The 25,578-nt window shown below is 42.5% G+C and overlaps 1 protein-coding gene across 4 annotated transcripts in view; it reads right to left on the reverse strand.

The window, feature by feature from the left end:
- PLCE1 (phospholipase C epsilon 1) overlaps positions 1-25,578 on the reverse strand; it is a gene marked incomplete at its 5' end in the record, with an annotated part of 283,990 nt that overhangs the window by 15,461 nt on the left and 242,951 nt on the right. For 3 of the 4 annotated variants that reach the window (XR_013967929.1, XM_080823137.1, XM_080823139.1), the window contains 8 exons: positions 2,496-2,614; positions 5,095-5,356; positions 6,631-6,794; positions 11,366-11,656; positions 14,157-14,288; positions 18,872-18,989; positions 19,912-20,033; positions 23,967-24,096. Coding sequence is in view for 3 of the 4 variants with exons in the window: in XM_080823137.1 (XP_080679263.1) it covers positions 2,496-2,614; positions 5,095-5,356; positions 6,631-6,794; positions 11,366-11,656; positions 14,157-14,288; positions 18,872-18,989; positions 19,912-20,033; positions 23,967-24,096 (1,338 nt within the window). The remainder of the gene's footprint in view (positions 1-2,495; positions 2,615-5,094; positions 5,357-6,630; positions 6,795-11,365; positions 11,657-14,156; positions 14,289-18,871; positions 18,990-19,911; positions 20,034-23,966; positions 24,097-25,578) is intronic. The other variant, XM_080823138.1, reaches the window with a different exon arrangement.

Genomic DNA, 25,578 nt, shown 5'->3' on the forward strand with positions numbered 1-25,578 from the left:
CATCTGAAATGCATGTTACTTCTGATGAACTGACCTCCAACAGTGTCTACTGTGTTCCATCTCTCTTTAGGGTCCCAGGCTAGAATTTTGGTTGGTAAGATGATAAATAGACTATTACAGCCTTGGAGAGCTCACTGCCCAGGCACACAAATAATTATAATGTGAAAAGCATTTCTGTTTCAGGAAGAGCTGGGGAGGTGTGTAACTCATAAAACTTTTTTTTTTTAAAGATTTTATTTATTTATTTGACAGAAAGAGAGAGAATACAAGCAGAGGGAATGGGAGAGGGAGAAGCAGGCTTCCCGCCGAGCGGGGAGCCTGATGCAGGGCTCGATCCCAGGACCCTGGGATCATGACCTGAACCAAAGGCAGATACTTAACGACTGAGCCACCCAGGCGCCCCCTCATAAAACTTTTTGAGCATTTTCTGTATTAAGATATATTCATTCATTCATTCAAAATACAAAATTCACTGAGAGCTGAATTATGACATTATGCCTGGCCCTGGAAATATTATTTTATTATTATTTCTGTCCCTGGAAAAGGGACAAAGCCTCCATAAAACCCCCTAAAAGATGGAGTTCTGAGAGCTTCTGGGTTGATGCTGAAAAGCTCTGTACACCCTTCTTTCTAGACTTTGATCCATACCTCTCTTCCATTTGGCTGCTCCTGAGTTGTATTCTTCATAATAAACTGGTAAGAGTAAAGCATGTTTCTGAGTTCTGTGAGTGATTCTAGAAAATTCTTGAACCTGGGGAGGGAGTTGTGGAAAACTCCTGAATTTATAACTGGTCAGTCAACAGTACCAGTGACAGCCTGGCCCTTGCCACTGGCACCTGAAGTGGGGACAGTCCTTAACTTCAGGATCTGATGCTAAGTCCAGGTAGATGGTATCAGAATTAAATCAAAAGGCAGGACACCCCAGCTGGTGTCAGAGCTGAAGTAGCATTGGGAAGATACCATGTATTTGGTGTCAGAAGTGCTGTGAGGAACAGTGGTTCATTCATGGCACATGTGGCATTTTCAATGCTAACAGGTTTCGAGGACGACCGACCCTGAATCCGGCACTAAGTCTTGCCTCTTCTCAGTGAAAGCGTGTGATTCTTGCCCTTCGGTACCAGGCAGCCCTGCCCTTGCTTCCCAGTCCTCTGCACACGTACTGGCAATGAATCCCTCCACCGTGGCCAAGGTGCTATTCTTGACCTTGGCCACACACTGAAGGAAATGAGATCAGGACAGAGAAAGAAGACAGTGATGAGGTGAGGGGAGGAGAAACAGAGAAGAAAGCTGAGAGATTTACAGGAGCCCATGGCAGTGGTCAAGCCAGTGCCATTTGTGAACATACACAGTGCCTTTCCACAGGTTGTTAGCACTATGTTGAAGGTTAAGATTGCTGCAACGGTGAACAGGTTATCAAACATGTAAAGAGGTAATCAACGGGCACCCTTTAAAATTCACCTCTAAAGGGCAAGATCATGGAATCATCCAGTTAATTAAAGCAGTGCTACTTGTTTAAGTAAACAACCCTGCATTACTAGGGTGAGTGTTGGTCCAGTGGTTCTCGAACTTCAGTGGGCCTGGGGAGCTTGTTAAGACGGAGAGTCTGCAATGGTGCCCCTCTCTGTGGTGTTCCTCCCCCATTTCCAAGAGGGCCGATGGTGCAACTCCCCAAGCTTGGCTTGATTAGTCTTTTCCCCATGTTGTTATTTTGGGTTCACCTCCCTGGCAGGCACCATCACGTACTCATTAAGAATATGGGCTTTGTAAAACATAAAAAATTAAAAAAAAAAAGAAATTTTGCCATCTGTGACGACATGGATGGAACAGGAGGGTATTACGCTGAGCGAACTAAGTCAGTCAGAGAAAGACAATTATCATATGATCTCCCTGATATGAGAAAGTTGAGAGGTAAAGTAGGGGGCTTGGGGGGTAAGGAAGGAAAAAATGAGACAAGATGGAATCGGGAGGGAGACAAACCGTAAGAGACTCTTAATCTCACAAAACAAACTGAGGGTTGCCGGGGGGAGGGGGGTCGGGAGAGGGTGGTGGGGTTATGGACATTGGGGAAGGTATGTGCTATGGTGAGTGCTGTGAAGTGTGTATACCTGGCGATTCACAGACCTGTACCTCTGGGGCTAATAATACATTATATGTTAATAAGAAATAAAAAATTAAAAAAAAAAGAATATGGGCTTCGGCACTAGAATAACTTGGGTTTATCACTGTGTGACCTCAGATATCTTAGCTCTGACCTTACTCATCTATGGAGTGGAGATGGTATCAATATCTATTTCACAAAGTTATTGAGAGGATTAACTGAGTCAGTATAGATGGAAAGTACTTAGAAAGTGTGAAGGGCTGGACGTTATTGTTACTATTATTTTCATTGCTACCTAATTAATAACTCTAATGGACCAGGTTCTTGTGCTGCAAGAAAGCCTATCCCCAGTGTAGCAATCCTTGCAAATGTGCTGAGTGAAATAGAACTTCATTACCAAAGAGGCCGGCACAGCACTGCTGGAGGAATTTTCTTCCATCCTTCTGCTGTTTATGAATAAACTAGAGATTTCCAAGACTTCATTGTGGAGGTTTCGCAGCTGAAGATGCCGATAACCTGGAATAATGCAGAATTGGGAGAAACCTGTTAGCCACACACCCCAGAGCTCTGCCCAGAAGACACCCCGGGGAGGGTAGTCATCGGTCGGCGGAAATCAGGCCTTGCAATGGGTGGGGAGTGGCAGCAGGCATGCAGCCAAGAGTTGCCTTTTCCTCAGCAGACTGCTATCCCTGGGGACAGTTCTGGATCACCCAGTGGTAACTAACTTGCCTAGGTACTGTTTCTTTTTCTTTCTTTCTTTTTTTTTTTAAAGATTTTATTTATTTATTTGACAGACAGAGATCACAAGTAGGCAGAGAGGCAGGCAGAGAGAAAGGAGGAAGAAGGCTCCCTGCCAAGCAGAGACCCTGGGATCATGACCTGAGCTGAAGGCAGAGGCTTTAACCCACTGAGCCACCCAGGCGCCCCACCTAGGTACTGTTTCTAACGTAGACTCAAAGCGAAAATCCTAAACTCAAACAAAATATACTAGGAAAACCTGACCACTTCTAGATCAAGTCATCTACAGTCACTGTTTTACAAATATTCCCTCTTAGAACAGTTTTAGGGATAATATTCCAACAATAGGGGGTTGGCTAAGGAAGTTATGGTGTGAATGTTTGTACAAAATGGAATAACATGCAGCCAGTAAAAGTGGTAATGAAGACGCATGGCTATCAACATGAAAAGTCACACCCTACATACACCAGGAAGTGAAACAGTAAGGTGTGAAGCACTAAGATTAGTAGGAAGCCTATTGGTTAAAAATATACATTATGGGGTGCCTGGGTGGCTCAGTGGGTTAAGCCTCTGCCTTTGGCTCAGGTCAGGATCCCAGGGTCCTGGGATCAAGCCCCACATCGGACTCTCTGCTCAGCGGGGAGCCTGCTTCCCTTCCTCTCTCTGCCTGCCTCTCTGCCTACCTGTGATCTCTGTCTGTCAAATAAATAAATAAAATCTTTAAAAAAATATACATTATGTAATATGTATATGTATGCATGTTACGTATAGTATATAAATACATGGGCAGAGAAATAAAGCCTGCAAAAGAAATACACCAAAAGTGATGATTTTGGATGGGGAATGGATGGTTAAAAATAATTGTTTTTGCTTCTCTGTACTTTCTCACATTTCTGTAATGACTGTTATGAGCCGAATTGTCTTCTCCAAATTCTTATGTTAAAGCTCTAACTCCTGGGACCTCAGAATGCGACTATATCTGGAGGTAGGGATTTAAAGAGTGTTAGGGCCTTTAAGGAAGTTAAAATGGGTCATCAAGGTGAGCCCTAAACCAGTATAATTGGTGTCCTTATACGAAGAGATTAGCACAAAGACACAGAGAGACACCAGGAGCCACGCACTACAAACTGAGGGATGACCATGTGAGGACAGAGCGAGAAGGTGGCCGTCTGCAAGCAAGGGAGAGAGGCCTTGGGAGAAACCAATCCTGCCAACATGCTGGTCTGCAGAACTGTGAGGAAAGACACGTCTGCTGTCTAAGCCCCCCGTCTGTGGTGCTCTGTTATAGGGGCCGGAGCTGACTAAGGCAGTGACCAAGGGCTGCTTGCATAGTGGGGAAGAAAAGCAGGGAAAGCACAAACTGTAGGAGCCTGTCACGTGCTTGTGGCAGTTGGAGTGTGGTTGTGGGAAGAAGTATGTACTAGAACCCTGGTACTCAGAGCAGACCAGCAGGGTCAGCATCCCTGGGAGCTTGTTAGCCATGCAGAATCTCACGACCCACCCCAGATTTACTGAGTCAGAATCCGCATTTTATTACCAAGAGTCCCTGGTGAGGCGGAACCACCTCAGACCAACAGCCCCAGCCTGTGCTCAGCATTCTCCGACTGCCCCTGCTCTGCCCCAACACCCACCCCCAGGTTCTGCCCCTGGATGAGGCTGGGGCCGACTCCCACCACGGCCTGCTGATGCCACAAGCATACCTCAGCCCACCTCCTCTCAGGCTCCTTTCCTCTCTTCTCTCTCTGTTTTTTTTGTTTTTTTAATTAAAAAAATTTTTTAATGTAAGTTCTAGACCCACCATAGGGCTTCACCTCACTCGGGACCCCAAGAACAAGAGTCCTGGGCTCTTACCGACTGAGCCACCTGGCGCCCCTCGGGCTCCTCTCCTAACATCAGTCCCTGCTCCAAACATGCCAGGCTGTGGTGGGTGCTACTGGGAAGGGGTGTGTGGGAATGGGAGCACAAACACTCCTCCCCACACGAGCAGAAGCAGAGGCTGCGCTCTGATGGGATGTGGTCAACACGTGCGATTTTAGGATGATGTAAAAGAAAAATCTCTTCTGAGATGTGCTTCAACAGTGTTCCAATCTGTATTATTACTTTGTGTCTCTTATTTTAACTGTGTACTATGGAACTTTTACACACACACACACACACACACACACACACACACAAAGTGGTAGGAAGAGCACCAAGAAGTCCGGGGCATCCATCAGGTAGCTACACTAATGATTAGCATTTTAATGATTATATTCTACCTCGTTTTAAAGCCTTGAGTGGGATGATTCTCTGAGCGGTTACAGCTGAGCTGTTGTTTTCCACAACAGCAAAACGAAGAAATATGAGGTCTTCAAAGTGAACCCGGAAGAGAAACTGTTCGTTCCACATGGGGTTCAGAGTGTTTCGGTGGATGGGCTTCGTGCGGAAGTGGCAGCTGTCCAGGGGCATGCCCAGGACGTCGACTTCGATGCACGGGCTCCCGGTGCTGCTGTTTGGACACACGTTTTGACCAGAGACGATCTGAGGGGGAGAAAAGGATCCAAATCACCGAAGATGTCAAAGGAACAGAACAACCTCTGCGCCTCATCGCTTCCCTCCAAGACGTCAGGGAACACTCTGGGATGTGGTAAATGGTTAATAAAGTTGCTAAAAAAAAAAAAAGTGATTGTAATTGGGTCATCACATGATTGGAATCCAGTGAAAGCCGATTTCGTCCGCAGCATTCACCCAACCGTAACCTTCAACTATGAAAATGACCAACTACTTTCAAAAACTAAGCAATCAAGATGATTACGTTTCTCAAGAAAGCAAGAGAAAAGGGACTGCGGGCAATGTAACTGAGAATCGTACTAACATTCTGTTCAAAAGGTTTTAGGTGGATATATTTGGTATACCCCAAATCTTTTTCGTGAAGAGTTGAATTTTGACGCAAGTCTCAGGGAACGTTGTTAAAAATTAACCCACAGCCTTCTGTAAGTAGATGGAACTATACTTGATTCCAGCTGAAATGGTCAAACAGAAACGGGCAGCTGCCCTTGTCTTGGGGTCAGCGAAAGGCAGTTTGGGAGGGAGGAACACATGTGAGTGGGATTTCCCTGGGGCTCTGAGGTGTCAGGAGCACAGACTGCCTGGCCGTCTTCCTTTGCAGCCAGCCAGACAAGATGTGAAGATGGAGAGAAGAGGTAGCTTCATCCCTCCCTGGTTTTTCTCTCACCATCTGGCAGTTTTGTTTCTCTATCAACTAAGTAGGAGTGAAAGAACAGGCAATAAGTCTGGGTATTGAGCTACTGGGGCTCAGCTGTTAGGGTCAGCCTGTGGAGTTCTGATGACTAGTTAACTAGGTAATAAAAGGAGTAAGGAGAGGCCCAGGAATGATAGTTAATCAGCAAGGAGAAAAGATGTTTAATTGATTTGTATATTGAGGACTGTCTGATCTTATAAGGACTTGTCAGAGTTTAAGATGATCTGCTCTAACCAGGAGCTCAACATTTATGGGATCCACTCATAGTTATGATGCTCAGGGGCTGGAGGACAGAATTACCATCATCAATATGCAGGGGAAGCCGGGACCTCATAAGTTCACTGACTGGACTCTCGCAGATACAGGGCTTGGTGAAAGCATATCGAAACCATAGCCACTGCTTTCTGAGAGGTAAAGACATTCTTTTGGGAACAAAATCTGCATGAACAAGACTGTGACACAAGACCTTTGTAATGCCTTGAATTCAAGACCAGTTCATATTCAGGAAGTCTTACAGATCTTACTATATTCTGACAACAGAGGCCATGCTTACAGTTAAGGAATAGACGGCAGGCTCCATGTTGTCCAAGTCTCTTTCCAAGGGTGAAAACTTTTGATACATGGGACAGTTCTTGTCCCACAGAACTGGGGGCTTCAGAACATAGCCACAGCCACCGTTGGCCTCAAACATGGCAGCATTTAAATGTAAGGGGAGATCTGCAAAATAAAGTAAAAATTGCTTGTTACTTGGTGACTCACGTGTCATCTTATACATTTACTTTCAAGCTCAAAAGAAATTTGGATCCATTTTCTCCTAAGCTGAAGCATGAAGAAGAGATAACTACACATTCACGGCATAGACTGTGTGCCGACCGCACCTGAGGCACAGCCGGTGACGAGACTCGGGATCAGCCTCTGCGGAGCTCACGCTCCATCCCATTCTGCCACTTGAAAACTCATGCAAATAAAAATTCACAACATCCATCCGGAAAAAATGCGTGAAATACCTCATTTTGTACTGAATTTTGGAAAGGGATAATGGCATTTTCTTATCCCCATGCACCAAGCATTGCAGACAATTGTATGAATAACCCCGGCTTTTTCAAAAAGAAGATGAAATCTTAGGAATACAAGAAAGGTGAGGAGAAGAGCCAGAAAAATTTAAAAAATTGTCTTTGAAATCTCCATTTCAACCCATAAATCGCAATACGTCTACCTCTTTTTTTTTTTTTTAAATAATAGTACTTCCCTATGAAATGTACTTCCATCATGTCCCCAGTCCCCTCAGTCGTAAACGCCTGGAACTCTCACAACAGCTTCCAGTGTCTGGTGGCCAAATTTTATTTGGCATGTTCTCTGATGAACGACTGGGCCCCTGCACTTGCAGGCTCTTCCACATTCAAAGGTTCATCCAATGGCACAAGTCTGTATAAAAGTGGCCCAAATGAGCAGTTTATGAGACATATCTGACAAATGTTCCCTCTGATAGATTCCTCCCAGGTGCAGAGTGAACTTTGCTACATGGACCAACATCAAGGAAAAGTGTGGTCAGCACCGTGAAGCAAGGAGAAGCTGGCCTTCACTCGTCTCGTGTGTAACATTCTTCCGTGTACGTGGGGGTTGGCTGGGGCCATGTGCAGGAATTGTGGGGGGAAGATGACTTAGACACATGAAAGTTCCAGGGGCCTCAGCCTCCTTAGCTACAAAATTAGCACTCTGGATCCCACCTCTCAGGCTCAATCTGGTTCCCATGTGACTGATTCATTGAGACTATGGAGGGAAGCAAACTAGCTTACCCAGCTGGTGAACATGAAATGGAGAAATGTTCCTCATGAAATTAGAGCAGCTCCCCCTCACTGTGCCCTTCCTGTGCACCAGCCCCTGTGTGAAGCACCGTGTGTGCATCAGTGCCTCCATAACCCATGGGGTAGCTTCTGTTAGTATTTTCATTTTTATGATGAAGAAACCAAGGCACAAGAAATGAATAAATTCAAGGCACGTGGCTCATGAGTGGTGAGTTGGCATTCACACTCAAATAGCCTGAGCCAGCTTAACTTCCGAACCATGTAATGTATACTTTCATTAACTACTGAGTCTGAACCGCTGAAGCCATGTAATCTCTATCTCAAGAGGTGTCATAAAGATAAATGAGATGATGAGGGAAGGTCCCTACCCTGACATGTGGCACACAGAAGGTGCTCAATAAACAGTAGTCATTAAATATGGCTATGATGTCAACAGCCATTTGGGTTTGAAGTCTGATGGCATTAGTGATGTGTCTATCCTTACAGCTTTCCAAAATCTGAAAGTGCTTTGTCTTAATTAAAATCCCATTTGGTGATCCACTTTGTAAAACAGATCTACTTGGGAGATGCTCAGTTGGGATAAAGGTGGGACCTCAAGCCCAGTCCTTCTCTGGTCCTACGGCTGGTCCCAGATCTTCATCTAGGGATATAGTTTTAAAACCCTCGTTCTAACCAATGGACAGAGTGTGCAGGAATCTGTCTAACCCCATCATCCCTCTTAGCCAATGCATGTGATGGCAGATCAAGCATAGCATCACCTTAAAGTCTTCCATTCTTTTAAAAACTCCATAGCAACTAGACATCATTCTCATAATATTTTCCCTATATTTTGGGGCCGGAGAAGTCATCATAAAGAGTGTGATCAAGAAAGCATAATAAATATTACTAGAAGCTTGTCTTTGGACTACGGCTGAAGGTCTATATACTTGTAGGTACTAGGACATGATGCAGAGTATGTTCTGCCCCAGATGGAAAGAGCTTTGCAGGACTGTTGCCAGCAACAACCAGGGTCTGTCTGCACACCAGGTTCAGGTGAGTTTCCCAGCACAAGAGTTGGTTTTATTGAGGAGACGTGGGCTACTCCTAGTTCTAGATAACTGTACACCTTCCAGGAGTTGAAGGGGCTGTTAGAGTACCTGGGAAGAGATCAGTCTAAGTCTATGGACACCCCTTTGTGGCATCAGAGTTCCCTGAAATTCAGGAAGTGGTAAGGTAGATGAGATCCATAGAAAATATCCGGAGACTAAAGGGAAAACAGGAGGTGGTTCTGTTTTTTGGCTGGGGCATTTCATGGAAAATCAAGCACTCCCTAACCTAGAAATTCTTTTCAAAAATTAAAAAATAATGACTCCAATGTTGACTCTTATCTATTTGGACTCACATCCACAGAGAAATACCTAGAAGAGATCTGGACCAAAAATCACGAACCATAGGTTCAGACTGCAGCAGGGCTAATAGAGACAATCTGTTTCAGCTCAGTGCAGCATGCATTTATTGAGCACCTAGTGTGTGCAATGTGGCTCCACCCTCAATTTGAGGAAAGAAGACTGTTTTTACAGATGAACACCCTGACACTGCATGTAGCTCATGCTCTGTGCAATGTGAGGAGATGTTTGTCATTGCTTGCCATATTGAAATCAAGAGAGGATCTATGGCAGTACTCCCTCCTGGGAGCTGGAAGCTTTTGCAGAGAAACTTGATGGACTGCATAACACAGCCATCCGCCCCCTCTGAGTGCAGGAACTCCAACACACTCTCTGGCTTGACTGGGGACAGAAGAGAAACCTTCTGGGGTGAGCGGAGGCCTCGCGGCAAGCTCAGTGCATGGTTTAGACTGTGGGGGGTGAAGGAGGGGCCGTTCCTGTGTCCCCTTCAGCTGTGGCTCCTTCTGCCATCAGTGTAGCCAGTACGTCTGCAACAGTCTTGGCACTTCAGGAGAAAGGACACATCCCAAACCAAATGTATTTCCATTTCCTTGAGAAAACCATTTTGCTAGTTATTTCAGTTTACTTAAAATATTTCAGGATCATAATAACCAAGGGGACCAGTGGACACAGAACTAAGGACAGGGCCAGAGATGTGAACCCACAAGCCACTTGGGACAGATTGAAAAGAAATTTTTACAACTTTGAAAATATTTCATTATTATTTCCACTTGTGAGTCCAAATCATACTGTTTTCATAACTTATCAAAAAACACTTATGACAGTTAATGTTTGTGGAATGCTTTCTATGTGCCAGGCACTATGTTAAGTATGGTACTTCACTTGCATTGGCTTACTTAATATCAATTGAAAGAAACAAATATTAAAGGGCATAAAAACAGGACTGGTATCTGTGACCCTATATCTGTGGGGTCAACCACAGATGGACCCTGTTGGCACCAGTGCCAGGCTGCTTGGTGGTCCCAGGACTAATGCTGTGGTTTGATCTTGGCTGGAGACAGGGCTGTGCTGATGGGTCAGCACGGTTAGTGAGGATCTGATTCCACTCACGTGAGAGGAATGGGGAGGCCGCTCCACTCTTCAAAGGAAAGACTCCGGTTTTTGAATGAGCTTTTAGAAAACACTTAAACACTTCTCTTTTATTCTTCACTCATCCTCTGTAGCTTCCTCACTCCTCCCCCAATCAACTGGAAACAAAACACTTTATCCTCTAAACTCACATAATCCTTGAATCTATTATTATAAATCATTCTGTAATGTGGAACAAATTAACTGCTCTGTGCCTTAGTTTGCTCATCTGAGAAATGGGGATCCTAAAGGTACCTACCTTGTAGGGTTGCTGTGAAGATTAAATGAAATAATGGGTCCAAGAATTCAGCACAGTGCCTGGTGCATGGTGAGCCTGCTGTAAACGGTAGCTCTTACCTGGAGTTTTAGGTCTCATCGGTTCCCCCATTAGGAGAGTCTCATCCCCAATGGGGAAACACAGACATTACTCTCTCTGTTCATGTCGTTCACTCTGGTTTTCTTTGTGTTAGCCACTCCTAGAACACTGACCATTATTCTCTATCTCAATCTCAAAGGGAAGACAAGAAGCTCAAATGGTTTTAACGTGCCAAGTGTTTGAAGCCACACTACTTTTTGACAGCAAGAACAAAAGCTTAGCAAGAGAACTTACTAAGGGGTATGAGGAAATCTCTACCTCAAAGATCTTTAAAAACACACTGGACACAGCCCTATCAAGAGCAGTCAAATGTTTAAAAAAAATGCTTTTAAAAAGAGGGCAGGAACAGGAGATAATTAGGGACCGCTTCATGGTTCTTATCTATTGCCTTAATCAAAACAACAGGGCACAATTCCTTATCAAATTCACTTCTGTTTTCAGTCCTCTGTACTCTACCCCTTGCATATGGTGTGCCCCCCGTGTGGAATCTGGCCCCCTTCAATCAATCTTGCTTGTTGCACTACATTTGCTGAAACATAAGACGCAGAGGAGAGAGGTGGGGAGGCACCCTTCTGGGTGAAGCAGGCCCATTACCATCTGTCTGGTAGTTGAGCGCCACGAGCTGTATCCCATGGAGCCAGAACATGAGGGGATTGGGGTTGGAGGAGTCGATGCGGGTGGCAGCCGGGTAAGTCCTCAGCAGCTGACAGGCGGTGTGCTGGATCAGTTTCTGAGAATACCTGCGACACAGACGTTTGGCGGCATTTTCATTCAGCGATGAGATATGGTAACATTTGGGAGTTCTAATGATAGCGCTGAGGGATGTGGTTGGGTTGAGGGGGGAAGAAGATTCCTCCCAGGCCTGCCGCATTCCTTCATAGGAACCTAAACCCCCAAAAGATTAGCCTCAGATTAGTGCAGAAAACTTTACATATTTTTAGAAAGATAAACCTGAACAACATCCCAATAGGCAATCATAACACGTAACACATCGGAATACATCTTGCCTGTTTCTTGTGAGCTAGTCCACTGCCTTGAAACAAAATGATAGCGAGTGTGTTTTAAGATGAGTGTAACAACGCTAATTTAAATCAAAAGCCCAGAAGTCCTCTGCTTCGGTACCTCCTCTATTCTGTGGATAAATTTGCACAAATACACAACCACACATCCCCAAGGGTGTTCACTCTAGCACTGTTTTGTTTCTTTAAAACAAAACAAAACCCCAAAACCGAAAACTCCCAAACTGCTGCCATTACCACCCCACCCCCACCCCCAGAAAGCAACCTAAATGCAAGGAAGCAGTTAAATAAAAGACAGTCTATCCACACAACAGAATACCATGGGACCATTAAGGAGAATAAGGTAGATATGCATAGAAAACTATGAGGAAAGTTACAGCAAGTATAAAAGTTATACAAGTCTCCCTGATTTTAAACTGTGCTACAAAGTTGTAGTAACCACACTAATATGGTATTGGCACAAAAGCAGACACACAGATCAATGAAAAAGAATAGAGAGCCTAGAAATAAAGCCACATAAATATGGTCAATTAATTTGTGACAACGGAGCCAAGAATGCACAACAGGGAAAGGACTGTCTCGTCAATAAATGGTGTTGGGAAAACTAGATATCTACATGCAAAAAGAATGAAACTAGACCATTATCTTACACCATACACAAAAAATTAAATTGAAGTTGTTTAAAGACTTGAATGTAAGACCTGAAACCACACAACTCTTAGAAGAAGACTAAGGCAATAAGCTTCCTTACATCAATCTTGGTGTTGAATTTTTGGATCTGACTCCAAAATTAAAGGCAACAAAAGGAAAAATAAACAAGTGGGACTAGATCAAACTGAAATGCTTCTGCACAGTGAATCTACTGAATGGGAGAAAATATTTGCAAATCATATATCTGATAAGGGGTTAATAGCTGAAGTGTATAAAGAACTCAAATAACTCAGGAGCAAAAAAAAAAAAAATCTATTTGTTTAAAAAATGGGCAGAGGATTTAAGCAGACATTTTTGCAAAGAAGACACACAGAGGGTCAACAGGCACCTGGGAACATGAACATCAATAATCACCAGGGAAAGGCAAACCCAAACCACAATGAGATATCACCTGGTAGAATGGCTATTATAAAAAAGACAAGAAATAACGAGTGTGGGAGAGGATGTAGAGAAAAGGGAAACTTCACACACTGTTGGTGGGAATGCAAACTGGTGCAGCCACTATGGAAAACAGTATGGAATTTCCTAAAAAAATTAAAGACAGAACTACCATATGATCCAACTAAACCAATTCTGATATAGTTATCTGAAAAAAATAAAAACACCAATTCCAAAAGATAAATGCACCCCAAAGTTCACTGTAGCATTATTCACAACAGCCAAAATATGGAAACAACCTAAGTGCCCACTGAAGGATGAACGGATAAGGAAGACATGGTATACATATACACAGCAGAATACTACTCAGCCATAAAAATGAAGGAGATCCCACCATTTGTAACAACATGGATGGATTTTGAGGATATAATGTTAAGTGAAATAAGTCAGAGAAAGACAAATACCACATGATTTCACTCATATGTGAAATATAAAAAACAAAACAAACACAGAAAACCAAGCAAATCTCCTGGATACAGAGAGCAGATCGGTGGTTACTGAAGGGGGAGAGAGGTGGGGTGGGTGAAATGGGTGAAGGGGGTCCAATGTATGGTGATGGATGGTAACTGACTAGATTTATTGTGGGAATCACTTTGCAGTGCATACAAAGATCAAATTACTATGTTGTACACATGAAACTAATATAATGTTATATACAAATTTGACCTCAAGAAAAAAAAACGTTATCTAAGTATGTTCAGTTATATCCCATTTGGATTATCTTATAAAGAATCTTATTTTTCTTGAACAAAACACAATAAACTTAACAGTGGTTACCTCTGGGGAGTAGAACTGGGACATGGAGAGTGGAAAGGAATTTTAATAATACTCTGAAATGTTTGGGTTTTTAACTATGGGAATTTATTACTTTTATAATAAAAAGTAATTAGAAATAAAATGGATAGATCTTCTGAAGTTATAGGGATGAAGAGTTATAAGGATGAAGAGTTCCAAGAACAACTAGAATGTTCCAAGGTGGCTCCAATTTTTACTTTTGAGGCAAACACTGTTAGAATGTCTTCAGTGAAATGTTATTTTTTAGGAAGTTAAGAGTGTAAATTTGTAATTTAAAATATATTGGTATCACACTTAGATAACACAACATTCATGAACATAAAAAAAGAAATTAAAGTTCAAGGGAAGTGCTTAGATGGTCAAGCATTGGAATCATCCAGCATGCAGAATTGGGCCAAAATATTGGAAGAAGGTGACTTTACTTTTTCCAGATGCTTTGTTAAACGATGCTGTCTCCCCAGGGCTCATTCTGCCCGGATTGTTGCCAAAAATGGACTTCCTGCTTTTCCTTTCTTTTCCTCTGCTAGAGCCAGATGCATTTAGAGTTGACAGGCCTGTTCCCATAAAATGAAAATAAATAAGCCAAAAACTACAAGCAAGGGAACTCAACATTTTCCATCCCCGTTACTGTTTATTTTGAAGTCCTACTACTCCCTTGCAGCCCCAGGACAGAAGACCTACTAGCATTTTTAGTGTAGTTAATAATAGCCTCGCAGGCATGGTAGCAAAGCTTCTCTCTCTCTGGAGACAAATGCGGCAAGATCATCACAAAATCACACACACACATACACACACCCATCTGATTGTACACCAGAAAGATTTTGAAAAACCGTAGGAAAAGAAAGTTCCCCGGTCAGTATTTAATTATCAGAACCTAATTACTCAACTCAGAGCGATGAAAGAATGAGTCAAAACCTGAGCTTCAGCGTCACACTGTCTGGTTCAGTTCCTGCTAGTGGCAGGTTGGCTTAACGTCTCCCTTCTCCGTTCCTCAGTTTCCTTATCCACGAAATGGGTGTGATGACAGGAACTTGCTCACAGGGTTAGCCTGAGGGTTTGGTGGGAAATGCTGTGGGGATGATCCTGATGGTTCATGGCTGCTCTTGCTTACTCCTAATCCCACCACAGCCTGACCCTTCCCGCCTGGCACAGAGCCCGGGGGTCATCAGGAACTTCATATGGGTTTGCTGAATGAGGAAATGAAGGTGGACCTGGCTCCAGGGCAGGGAGTGTCCTTTAAAAGCACCCACGAAGCCAGAGTTGCCTCCAAACCCTTCATCGTGTACAACTATACCACTAGAAAGTCACTCCTTCAGCTAAAGCAGTGGTCAGGAGGTCCTCTTTGAAATGAAAATAAACCTTCCAAGAACATCGGCAACGACAGGCTAAGGCGGTGCTTAATAAGAGCACAGACGCTGGGGTTTACACCCTGTTCCTAGTGGTGTCATCTCACATAAATGACTTAGCCTCTCTGCATCACTCCCTCCTCACCTGTAAACGGGTCATGGTTAGGGCTGAATGAGCTCATGTGCATACACATACTCTGTAGAGTGTCTTGCTCAGAGAAAGTGCTCAGTTCATAGCAGCTGTGGGGCTTCTAATTTTTTTTTTCCTCTTAAGTATCTGTAACCACAAAGATGCACATACTTGGACTAGGAGGTTCTCATGCTTTATTTTAAAATTTTGTGTGAATTTTGCCCTGTGCATAATGATCTAACAGCAGGTTTTCTCCCAAGGGGCTAGAGGAAGGGGCCTGTTCATTCTGGTATTTTTTTTTAAGTTTTTTTTTTTTTTTTAATTAAGATTATTTATTTATTTATTTGGCATTCTGGCGTTTTTGCACACATCCTGGCACGCGTCAAAGGGCATGTGGGCCCTTTTGTGAAGAACCTGGTCATTCCCTTGGGGTAAGAAAGAAAGAAAACAAGGGCTGGGTGGTCAAGAAAAGGGAAGGAATCTGGGGAGGCCCAGAGAAGTAACTGAAAGAGCAACAAAGAACCTTTTTCTGCCCTGTTGGCCCATTTACTAATGACAACAACCACCACTCCCAGAGAGCCAATTCTTTTTTAGATAGTGTGCTAATCACATCATATACTTTGCTGCTAATTTTTAAAATATTATTTATTTATTTTTTTGACAGACAGAGATCACAAGTAGGCAGAGAGGCAGGCAGAGAGAGGGGGAAGCAGGCTCCCTGCTGAGCAGAAAGCCCGATGCGGGACTCCATCCCAGGACCCTGAGATCATGACCTGAACCAAAGGCAGAGGCTTAACCCACTGAGCCACCCAGGTGCCCTGTGCTGCTAATTTTTATAACCATCCTGCAAGTTAGGACATACTATGTCTTTTTTTTTTTTTTTTTTTTACAGATAAGGAATTGGAAGTGCAGAGAAGTTACGTAACTGTCCTGTCAAGGTCACTGAGGAGTTGAGTTCTGCCACTGAAGCGGGTTCATGATCTTGGAGAAATTAATTTTACTTCTGGGGAAGGTCATACCACATGATCTTCATGGTGCCTCACTGCTCTGCAGTTTTTTTTTTTTTTTGCATGTGGCTCCTTGGAAGGAACTTGCAATGGTAAAGGTGAGATGCATTGAAATTGATAATGTAGCAAAATTAAAGTGGATAGTGTAGTGAAATAATCATTTTATGGTGTTTTCCCCATGAGCAACGAAACAAAGCATAATAACAATAAATATTGAAAAGCTCTTAGGACAATGATTCTGGTAGCATGGTTTAGTTAATTTTGAAAGGAAATAAACTTGGGGAGAAAAAAAGGTAAGAAACTTCAATCACACACACAAAAAACCACCCGAAACAAAATTAAATGTAGTATACCTATAAAGAACATGTGCTATATAAACACTTTAAAAAAAAGCAGCATTCTTGGAATTTTAAACATAAGCCAAATAACCCTTAGCCTGTGCCTTGAGTCAGAAGCTGGACCCAGTGACCTTTTGGCTCTCCCACAATTCTCTACTGGTACAGAAACTTTCTTTCACAGTGACTTCAAGTATCTTTGGGAATTTGCGCTCTTTAATCTGTGCTTGAGAAGAAAAGACAAAGCCCAGTGGAATGGCTTGGGTGTGGTGGCCGCTGAATTGATAAAGAACAAGAGAGGCAGTGATTCTCGAATGTAAGCATGTGAGTGATTCTTGATTTGTGAAGGCAGTGGTCCTCACACGTGTTCCATCATAAAGGACACGCAGGCCATGAGGCTCCTTGGCAGGAAGAGGATTTTATCCCATATGCGTATGGTTTCCCCAGCTGCAAATATGATCATATCGTACTTACGTGACAGAAAGTCACACTCTGTGAAACTAAACCTAAATAGCTAGGTTCTTATATTTCTTTGAAAACTCTGCTACTTATTAATTCATATCTTCCTCAACGGCATTTGCTATCAGAGAAGCAGCAGAAGCTGCCAAAAGTTTAAAAACAGTTTGGGGGAGAAAACTTGAAACTGAGGACGTTCTATCTGTGATTTTTTTCCATGTGTGTGAAAAGACCTCTATTACCAGTATTACCTAATTTTTAGCCTAATCCCTTTGTCCTGTGTGCAGGGTAGAATGTGAGAAGTGGGCCTCTTAAGGAGGCCCCTGGAGGCCAGGATCTGCATTCCCATGCAGGGCCGAAATTTTACCCCCCCCCCCCCCCGCCCTGCTCCAGACTAAGTTTACAAACCCCATTTCCCAACATTTAGATGAATCTCCTGATTCCAGCTGCTCTCCCATCCTTAGACATTTTGCACAAGGGGATCCTTTTTCAGTCTAAGGAGATGAATTTTTCTGACTTCCATATATTTATGGACTCTCCTATTTGCCCTGCAGCCCCTGCTGCCCCATTTGTGGGATGCAATTGGGTGAGCGCACTGAGATCATCCCTCAACAAGAGGGACAGAGTTGTGCAAGGATTAAGAGCAGGGGTTTGAAAATAGACAGGCCTCAGGATCACAGTTCTGCCTTGTATTAACTGAAACACATGTTTTTCGGGGGGGTGGGGGGAATGGTTCATGAATGATGATTCATGAAGTTCGCTGTACTTCTAGAAATAGCAAGTTGGGGAAACTTACTCTCCCACTGAAATCCCACCCTTGGCCCTGTGGTTCGGGTGGAGCCTCACTACCCAGCTCAGAGATGGGGAATGTGCCATAGGCCCTAGGTTGTCGGAGCTCTCCATTCCCTGGGTCACAGGCACTGGTTCGGGAATGGGCAAAGGACTCAATGGAAAACAATGAGATGGGTGGTGAAATTTCTGGAAGAGGCTGTAAGACGGAAGCCGATTTGGAAACATGTGGTGTTAGCCTGCGGCAGCCACCATGCTACCACAAGGGAACAGGCCCAATCCAGAGGAGGCAGAGGGAGAAATGGGGAAAGAGAAGCCTTGGATCAAGCTGTACCTGAAACTTGAGTATCCCTTCATGTTTCAATATATGAGCCAACACATTTCCCTTTTGCTTAAGTCAAGTTCTCTACCCCTTTCAAACAAAAGAGTCTTAGCTGATACATTGTGAAACCTTGGACCAAAGTGTCTCTCAGATTTTGTTTTATTTAAAAATGGGGATAGTGCGCCTGGGTGGCAGTGGGTTAAGCCTCTGCCTTTGGCTCAGGTCATGATCTCAGGGTCCTGAGATCGAGCCCCGCATCAGGTTCTCTGCTCCGCGGGGAGCCTGCTTCCACCTCTCTCTCTGCCTGCCTACTTGTGATCTCTCTCTCTCTTTCTGTCAAATAAATAAATAAAATCTTAAAAAAAAATGGGGATAAACCCATCTACCTCACAGCATTATTAGGAAGTCAGTAACACTGTGTATGTCAAATACTTCTCACAAAGCCTGCTACTGAAGGGCTTACTAAATTTTAGCTATTAGATGTTATGAATATTATTATGATCATTATTATTAGCTATTATGAAAAGATATGATATCTAGAAAACAAACATTTCTTGGTATTTTCCCTCATGACCATCAAAGCTAATTAATAATAATAATAATACTAATAAATATTTAGCAGGTAGTGTAAGAGTAACTTGGGTCACACAATTTGGTTATTTCGAAAGCATTTGCAATGTCCAATTAAATAAACAGCACATTTTTATCTTTTGGTATCTTTACATGTTGTAGATGATACTGCCCACCCTTACCTGGAAATTTTACAGCTTGGCAATAGATGACAAGGTCAGAAAGCTCCGGTGCAATCTGTCTGCTTTCCTTTTTATTCTGAGGAAGATAAAATTCTTCTCCCAATTCCATGTCATAAACCTATCAAGGGAAAAATGATAGCAGTTCACACAGGAAGTGTATGCCTACCCACCTCTGAATCCCCAAAGATCTTTATCTGTTCCTTTCTCATATCTTCGGTGTGTATTGCTCTGTATCCAACTACACACAAAAGTCCCAACACCTTTCCCAGAGTCAGAACTTTCCGATAGCCAGCAATGAGCCTAACTCATCCTTCATCTTCCCTTGGGGCACAGTCCAGTGTCTTAAATGTGGAACAGTCAGTGCATGCTTGTTGAATGAGACATGATTGAGTATGTATCTCTAGGGCTCAGATTTTTGGCTTTATTATCTGGCTCTCCAACAGTGTCACTGCAACTGTGTCTGCAGATCTGCTCAGAGTCTACATGGTGTGAGACACTTGAAGGCAGGATCTTGGTATCTCATCTAGATTTCCATGCTCCGTATCATTCCTCCATGAACCCTTAACAGTGTGGGTCCTGTTTATTAGCTTGGCCATCCCAAACACTTTAAAAATTTTAGAAATCCCTTGCATGTAGCAGGCTGTCCTCTTGGCCTAAAATGCCCTGTTTTTGTCTGCTTGGCCAAATCTTCTTTTCTGACATCATCCCCCTGATGCTCCAATAACACTGTGTAGTCACTGGCCTTTGTATTCAGCTACAAGCTCTGTTTACGTATTTGTCTCCATCACTAAACCACTTTCCGTGCCTGCCACTGCAGTGCCTGCCACACTGTATGCTTCCGCAGCCATCGGTTGGATGAACCAGTGACTAACCTACAAATGGCAGGTGTGTGTCCCATAGCATCACTACGTGGGCTTTGGCATCTAAGAGAAAGCGAGGGGGAAATATGAAGGAAAGGGACAGGGAGGGAGTGAAGTTTCACCTGCAACTGACAGGAGTGCCATGGCCCAAGAGTAACTGAACAGAAACCATTCACCCACCTTTCCTTTGTTGCAGGCAGAGTTATCTGCTTTCTTTATCCTCTTGGGGATTTCTTCATTATACTCAAACTGAAGCTTGTCATTACATGATTTATTTTCAGGTCTGTCTTCTAGAATGTTGTCTGAAAATAAGTGGGCAGGCTTCAGTAAATGAGAACCCAATGCTTCACTTATGAGCTATGTCTACATCATTCAAGGATATCCAGACACTCGTGCTTATCTGTTAAGACTGAGGCTCTGGCTACATGTTACCAAAATTATGGCTTGGAGTGTTATTTTTAAAATCTGTTAAATTTGGTCAATGATATATTTATTTTGGATTGAATGGGCTCATTTACAAGTAGTTTTGGTACCCTACAGACATAATCTAAATGAGAAGGCTCATGTCCATACACATCATTAGGACCATGCAAACCTTACATTAGATACCCTCGTGTCAGAAGCCTCAGCACCCAAGTCTGGGGATAACTGAGTAGTAGAAGTAGTTCTAGATGGTGCATACAAGAATTAATCACTCTCACTTTAAAATGAAGCTATTAGCTTCTTTTACCTTTAGAAATGTCAAGACCTGGGGAAAAGAGATACTGTTATTTGCAATGCAGTTTTCACAATTCTACTTAACTGGAAAGTAAAGTTTTCATAATTGTTTATGAATTTATTAAGCAAAAACCTCAAGGATAGAAATTAACATATATCTAACAATAGCTAAAGCATGACAGATAAACATTGCTCTTGTTTTGGTATTTCTATTCAAAATGACTTTAAAGGTGTTAAATGTACATTACAGTTATGCTCTTTTAAAATGAAAAATAAGAATGCTCTAACTTCTCACTCAAGTTTCACTATTTCATCAGACCATATACGCTTAGGCCAAAATATCCTCATACCAAGTAAGGGCCAAGCAGGCTGCCAAGAAATAAATGAGATCAATCATTTTATTACATTTTTACTCATGTAAGTAACACGATTTCATCATGCTAATAAGGCCTAAAAAATTGGACACAGAATGCTGACATTCATGCAGTTAAAATGTCCCATTCAAATGGCTTTACCTTCCTGACTGTTAGGAGCAGGAGAAGCAGTAAGGACATCTGCTATGGAAAAACAGAACCAGAAAGGGGATAAAAGTAAGGAAAATTAAGACAAAAAGCCAGATATATTAAACTAAGGTATGAAGCAAAGCATAAATAACAATAGCTTAGATTATAATAGAAATGAAACAAGAAATCCTCTATTGATTTAATATTTTGACCGTTAGGGACGCAAGGGCTAGCAATAAGAGAAATGGAAACATTTTTAGTGTTAATCACACTGCCACATTCATATTACCTATTTTCAGTTACTGACTGTCAAAACATTTCCAGTAATGCATTATATCACATGGACAGACATGGATTAATTTGCTGGAATCATGCAGTCACTGTCACAGAATGTCTGTATTAAGTCACAAGTTCAAATCTGTACTCTGATGCTTGTTCAAAGCAAGGTTGGAAGAAAATTAATCTACATTTAGTTAACAGAACCTAATTAACTAGACACTCATGAAGGGCTAACTGGCCAAAAGGCAGAGAAGGAATTCCTGAAATACGTGGACCTCATTTGCAACTTCCTTTAGATCTTCTGGAATTAACTTTGTGGTTAGGAATCATCACATTTTTACAGCCCAAAGAGGTTTTAGACTAATTCTCTCATTTTATAGACATGAACACCAAGGACCAGAGCTGTTCCAGAGATAAACTAGGCCACCCAGATTCTACAGATGAGCTCTTCCCTTGGGATGTCTGCGAGGGCCTCAGAAGGCCAGCCACACTCCTGCAACTGTATGCAGAATTTTGAGAGCATGTTTCTTTCTCTGAGAGGAGTGGTCACAATTTCTCCATTTCCTTCTCAGAGGGACCCATCATTACAAGAGGCTGAGAAACCTCTGAGGTCCCCCTAGGAAGCTCCAAATGGTTCTATCCATAGCAGGCAGGTGTCCATTCCCATCTCATCTTAGCTAGAGGATGTGAAGCTGGTAGAGGAATTGCACAGAGGTGAGTGAGGCACTACACAAACCACAACCAAGACTGAAAGACTGACAGGGCATTTAGCAGAAGCACAAGGAAGCCTCAACACAACCGGCTTACACTAGACATGGGAAAGCCACAAATCCTGTTTGGGAATCAGCCAGGAGGAGGAATCTGTCAATGAAGTGGGAAATATCCATGTGGTGGCAGGCAGTGGCCTTCAGCTGTCATAGACCTTAGGTGTTAGTGCTAGAAGAAGGGAGAACACCAGCCAACACCAAACAGAAGCTTTTCATTACACAGCTGAGGGTCATGAGGCCTAGAGTGGAGATAGGACATTGACCCAGCATCTCATAGTTTATTGAAGCAGGACTTAGTGAGGCCCCCCTTCAATGTGTCCCCCATCCCAGCACAGTCAGGCTTTAAACAAACATCCAACTATCTAAGACAGTCAGTGGAGTATGGCTTAAATTTTACTCTCCTAACTGAAATAAATAAATACCTGATCATTTTGTTATTTGCATATCAAAAACTTTCATATAATATTAATACTAATAATTAAGAAAAGTCCCTTCTTTCTGTTCTCAAAAGTACAGAAAAAACATAGGAATAATTTATGATAGAGAGTGAATATATCTTCCAAGGAACTAACTTCTCACAGGGGCAAATGACATCTGGATTGGCTGATTTCTGAAGTGTATGTGGTTTTTGATTCTTATTTGAATAAATTTATTCTTCTGGGACAATATCACCATAATTATAATAGAGTTCCATGGGGAAGAATAAGTCAATATAAGAATATTTATATTCCCACAATTTTTCAGGAATAGGATTCAATAAATCATCTTGATTCCTTTTCACTTCCCCTCTCTTTCTACCTTCCCATTAGAGTATGTGCCCCTCACATTATCTGATGGGATTTCAGGTTAAGTAAATTTGGCTTTTAGTGGATAGTATGAAGCAACCAGCTATTACTGAGGACAAATACTAAAATGGACATAGACTAGCATCGTATCTGGGAGGCAAAAGGAGACTGGGCTGTACCTCCTGGCCCTGACGGAAGGTCAAGGAACCCGACAGAACTAGGGGGCAGGCAGTCCTGGAGCATGAGAAGCAGGTATTTGGGGGAGGGTAGCATGGCTGTCTTAATGCCAATGGTAAATGATTGCTGGTCTGGGCATATCTACATATTAGCAAAACAATGATCTGACAGACGTAATTTATTCTACACATGCAATATTATTTATATAAATAGAAACTCTGGCAATTTTTCATTACATTGCTTTTCAAAAGTTGCTGAAATGAAACTGTTTACCATCAGCAATGGTACCTAGAAAACATTTTCAATCTATAACCAATTTAGTACAATGAGACACACGTGAAATCTAATTCTCATGGAAGAGGAACTCTTCACCTGTAATCTGTAGGTAACTTCATTCTTGTGATATTTGTATTGTGGCATTAGCCATCAGCCATATTTTGTCTGTTTGGTGAAACCAGACGGAAATATCTTGTTGGTTTAGTGATGTGAGAACCAGGGAGAGGAGACAGTGAAATGCTGTTTTTTGATGTTTTTTTTCTATACTCCTTACAGAACAGGAGTGAAGACCATGAGAGAGAGGAGCAGAGAGCGCAGAACCGTGGTGCTGCCCCCTGCAGGTGGTGAGGAGTGCAACTAGCCAGCAGTCACCATTCCTGCGAGAACATTAGCTACCGCAGAAACTGAAGGGTGACAATGGGGTCTCTGCTGCAATTCCCCCCTTTCCTCCAGAAACCCAGTCAGGAATGACTCCTGTGCTGCTTCCCACACCCTCCTCTTCTTTCCTTGAATGTTGGCTGTAGAGGCTAACAGAATCCCCATCCTTGCTTGTCCTCCTCACTAAGCAGTTGGATTCAGGAACTCTCGGACAGTGATTACAACAATGTGCGCTGTTGGCCTGTGGAGTGCCAGACTCATTTTGGGGGGTAGGGGGAAGGACACAAAAAAACTACAACAGAACGTCATCCCGTCACTTCCCTGCATACAGCCTAGGGTTGTATTTCTCTTACCATCAGACAGAGATTCATAGTCATAATCATATTCATCCTCTTCATCCTCCTCTTCCTCGTTGTTAGCAGGTGGGGGGTTGGCATTCCCCCCATTATAAGTCTGAGCTTGCATGGATGCTAACTGATGAGCCTGTAAGATATGAGTAATTAATGATGCTAAGCTACTCGAGTTCATTTGCAGCCTTCAAGATGACCACCTAATGCTTGCCACAGTGATAAAAAATGGCTTACCCTATTTTGATTCATTTGAGACAAAAAACAAAAATCCAGATTCACCTAAAGTTCAGCCTCTCTACTTGGGCAAATGTTGACATCCCTATAAGAGAAATCCAGGAGCTTTAAACGACAATCACAGAATCTGTGTGTTATTCCCAGGCACCCGAGTTCCCTGGGCCAACCTCTCCAGGACAAAGGCTGGTGCTTGGGAGAACCACCATCACTCCCCAATGATGAAGTGAATCAGCCCATCACTGTGGAAAAGTAAGTCTCTGTTTAGAAACTTTATCTAAAGGCCTTTGACTTAGAGTAAAAGGTTAGAGGCCCTATGGACAATGAGACTGAATGAAGAGTTGTTTAAATAAAGTTTTTTAAAAGACTTTATCTGAACCATCAATCAGACTAACAAACTAGGTTTAGAAACTTCTGGAAACTTGATGTGTGCTTCGAGGGAGATCATGTGCCTTTACATTAGACTAGAATTACTGTGAGATGATATCACAGGACACAAGGTTAATATAGGTCTGGGAACTCAGCACAGGAAATAAACAGAAACATGGGAAAAGTTACTTGCATGAATTAAAAACAAGAAACAGAGCTAAAATCCAACAATAGAAGAATGGGGTAGTAAACTATGGTGTATCTGCTTGAAAAAAATGAGACTTGAAAAAATAATTGTGATATATATTTACTGAACAAAGGATACAGAATTGTGTGTGTATAATTATACATGTGAATATATACAAATATAGTATATGTAAATACATATACAATTCTATATCATTTGCTCTGTGTCTATCTACAATGATTATAATGGTATACAATGACATGCATAATACAGCAGGGATTATTGACCTGTTGTTGTGCATAAACCCCTTAAGCAGTCTGGTGAGGCAGGATCCCTTTTCAGAATGTTAATTTAATTTAATTTTATATTTTTAACTAAGCTCCACACCCAACATGGACCTCAATGTGGGGCTTGAACCCATGACCCTGAGATCAAGATCTGAGCTGAGATCAAGAGCTGGATGTTAAACCAACTGGGCCACCCAGGCACCCTGTCATTTAAAGTGCATAAAACAATATACAAAAGATTATAAAAAATGTTGAATACAGCCACCAAATATTAAAAAAATTATGGTGCTATAAGAATATGTATTTCTTTATTATCACAGACAAAAATGTATAAGGGTAGGTCAAATAACATTTTTGAAGTAGTGATAAGCATAAGTAATTCTTGGAGATATTAGCAACAACTGTGATGTAATAGAAAAAACTATAGGGGCGCCTTGGGTGGCTCAGTGGGTTAAGCCTCTGCCTTCAGCTCGGTCATGATCTCAGGATCCTGGGATCGAGCCCTGCATCGGGCTCTCTGCTCAGCAGGGAGCCTGCTTCC

Source organism: Martes martes (assembly GCF_963455335.1).
Source record: "Martes martes genome assembly, chromosome: 14".
Classification (NCBI taxonomy): Eukaryota; Metazoa; Chordata; class Mammalia; order Carnivora; family Mustelidae; genus Martes; species Martes martes.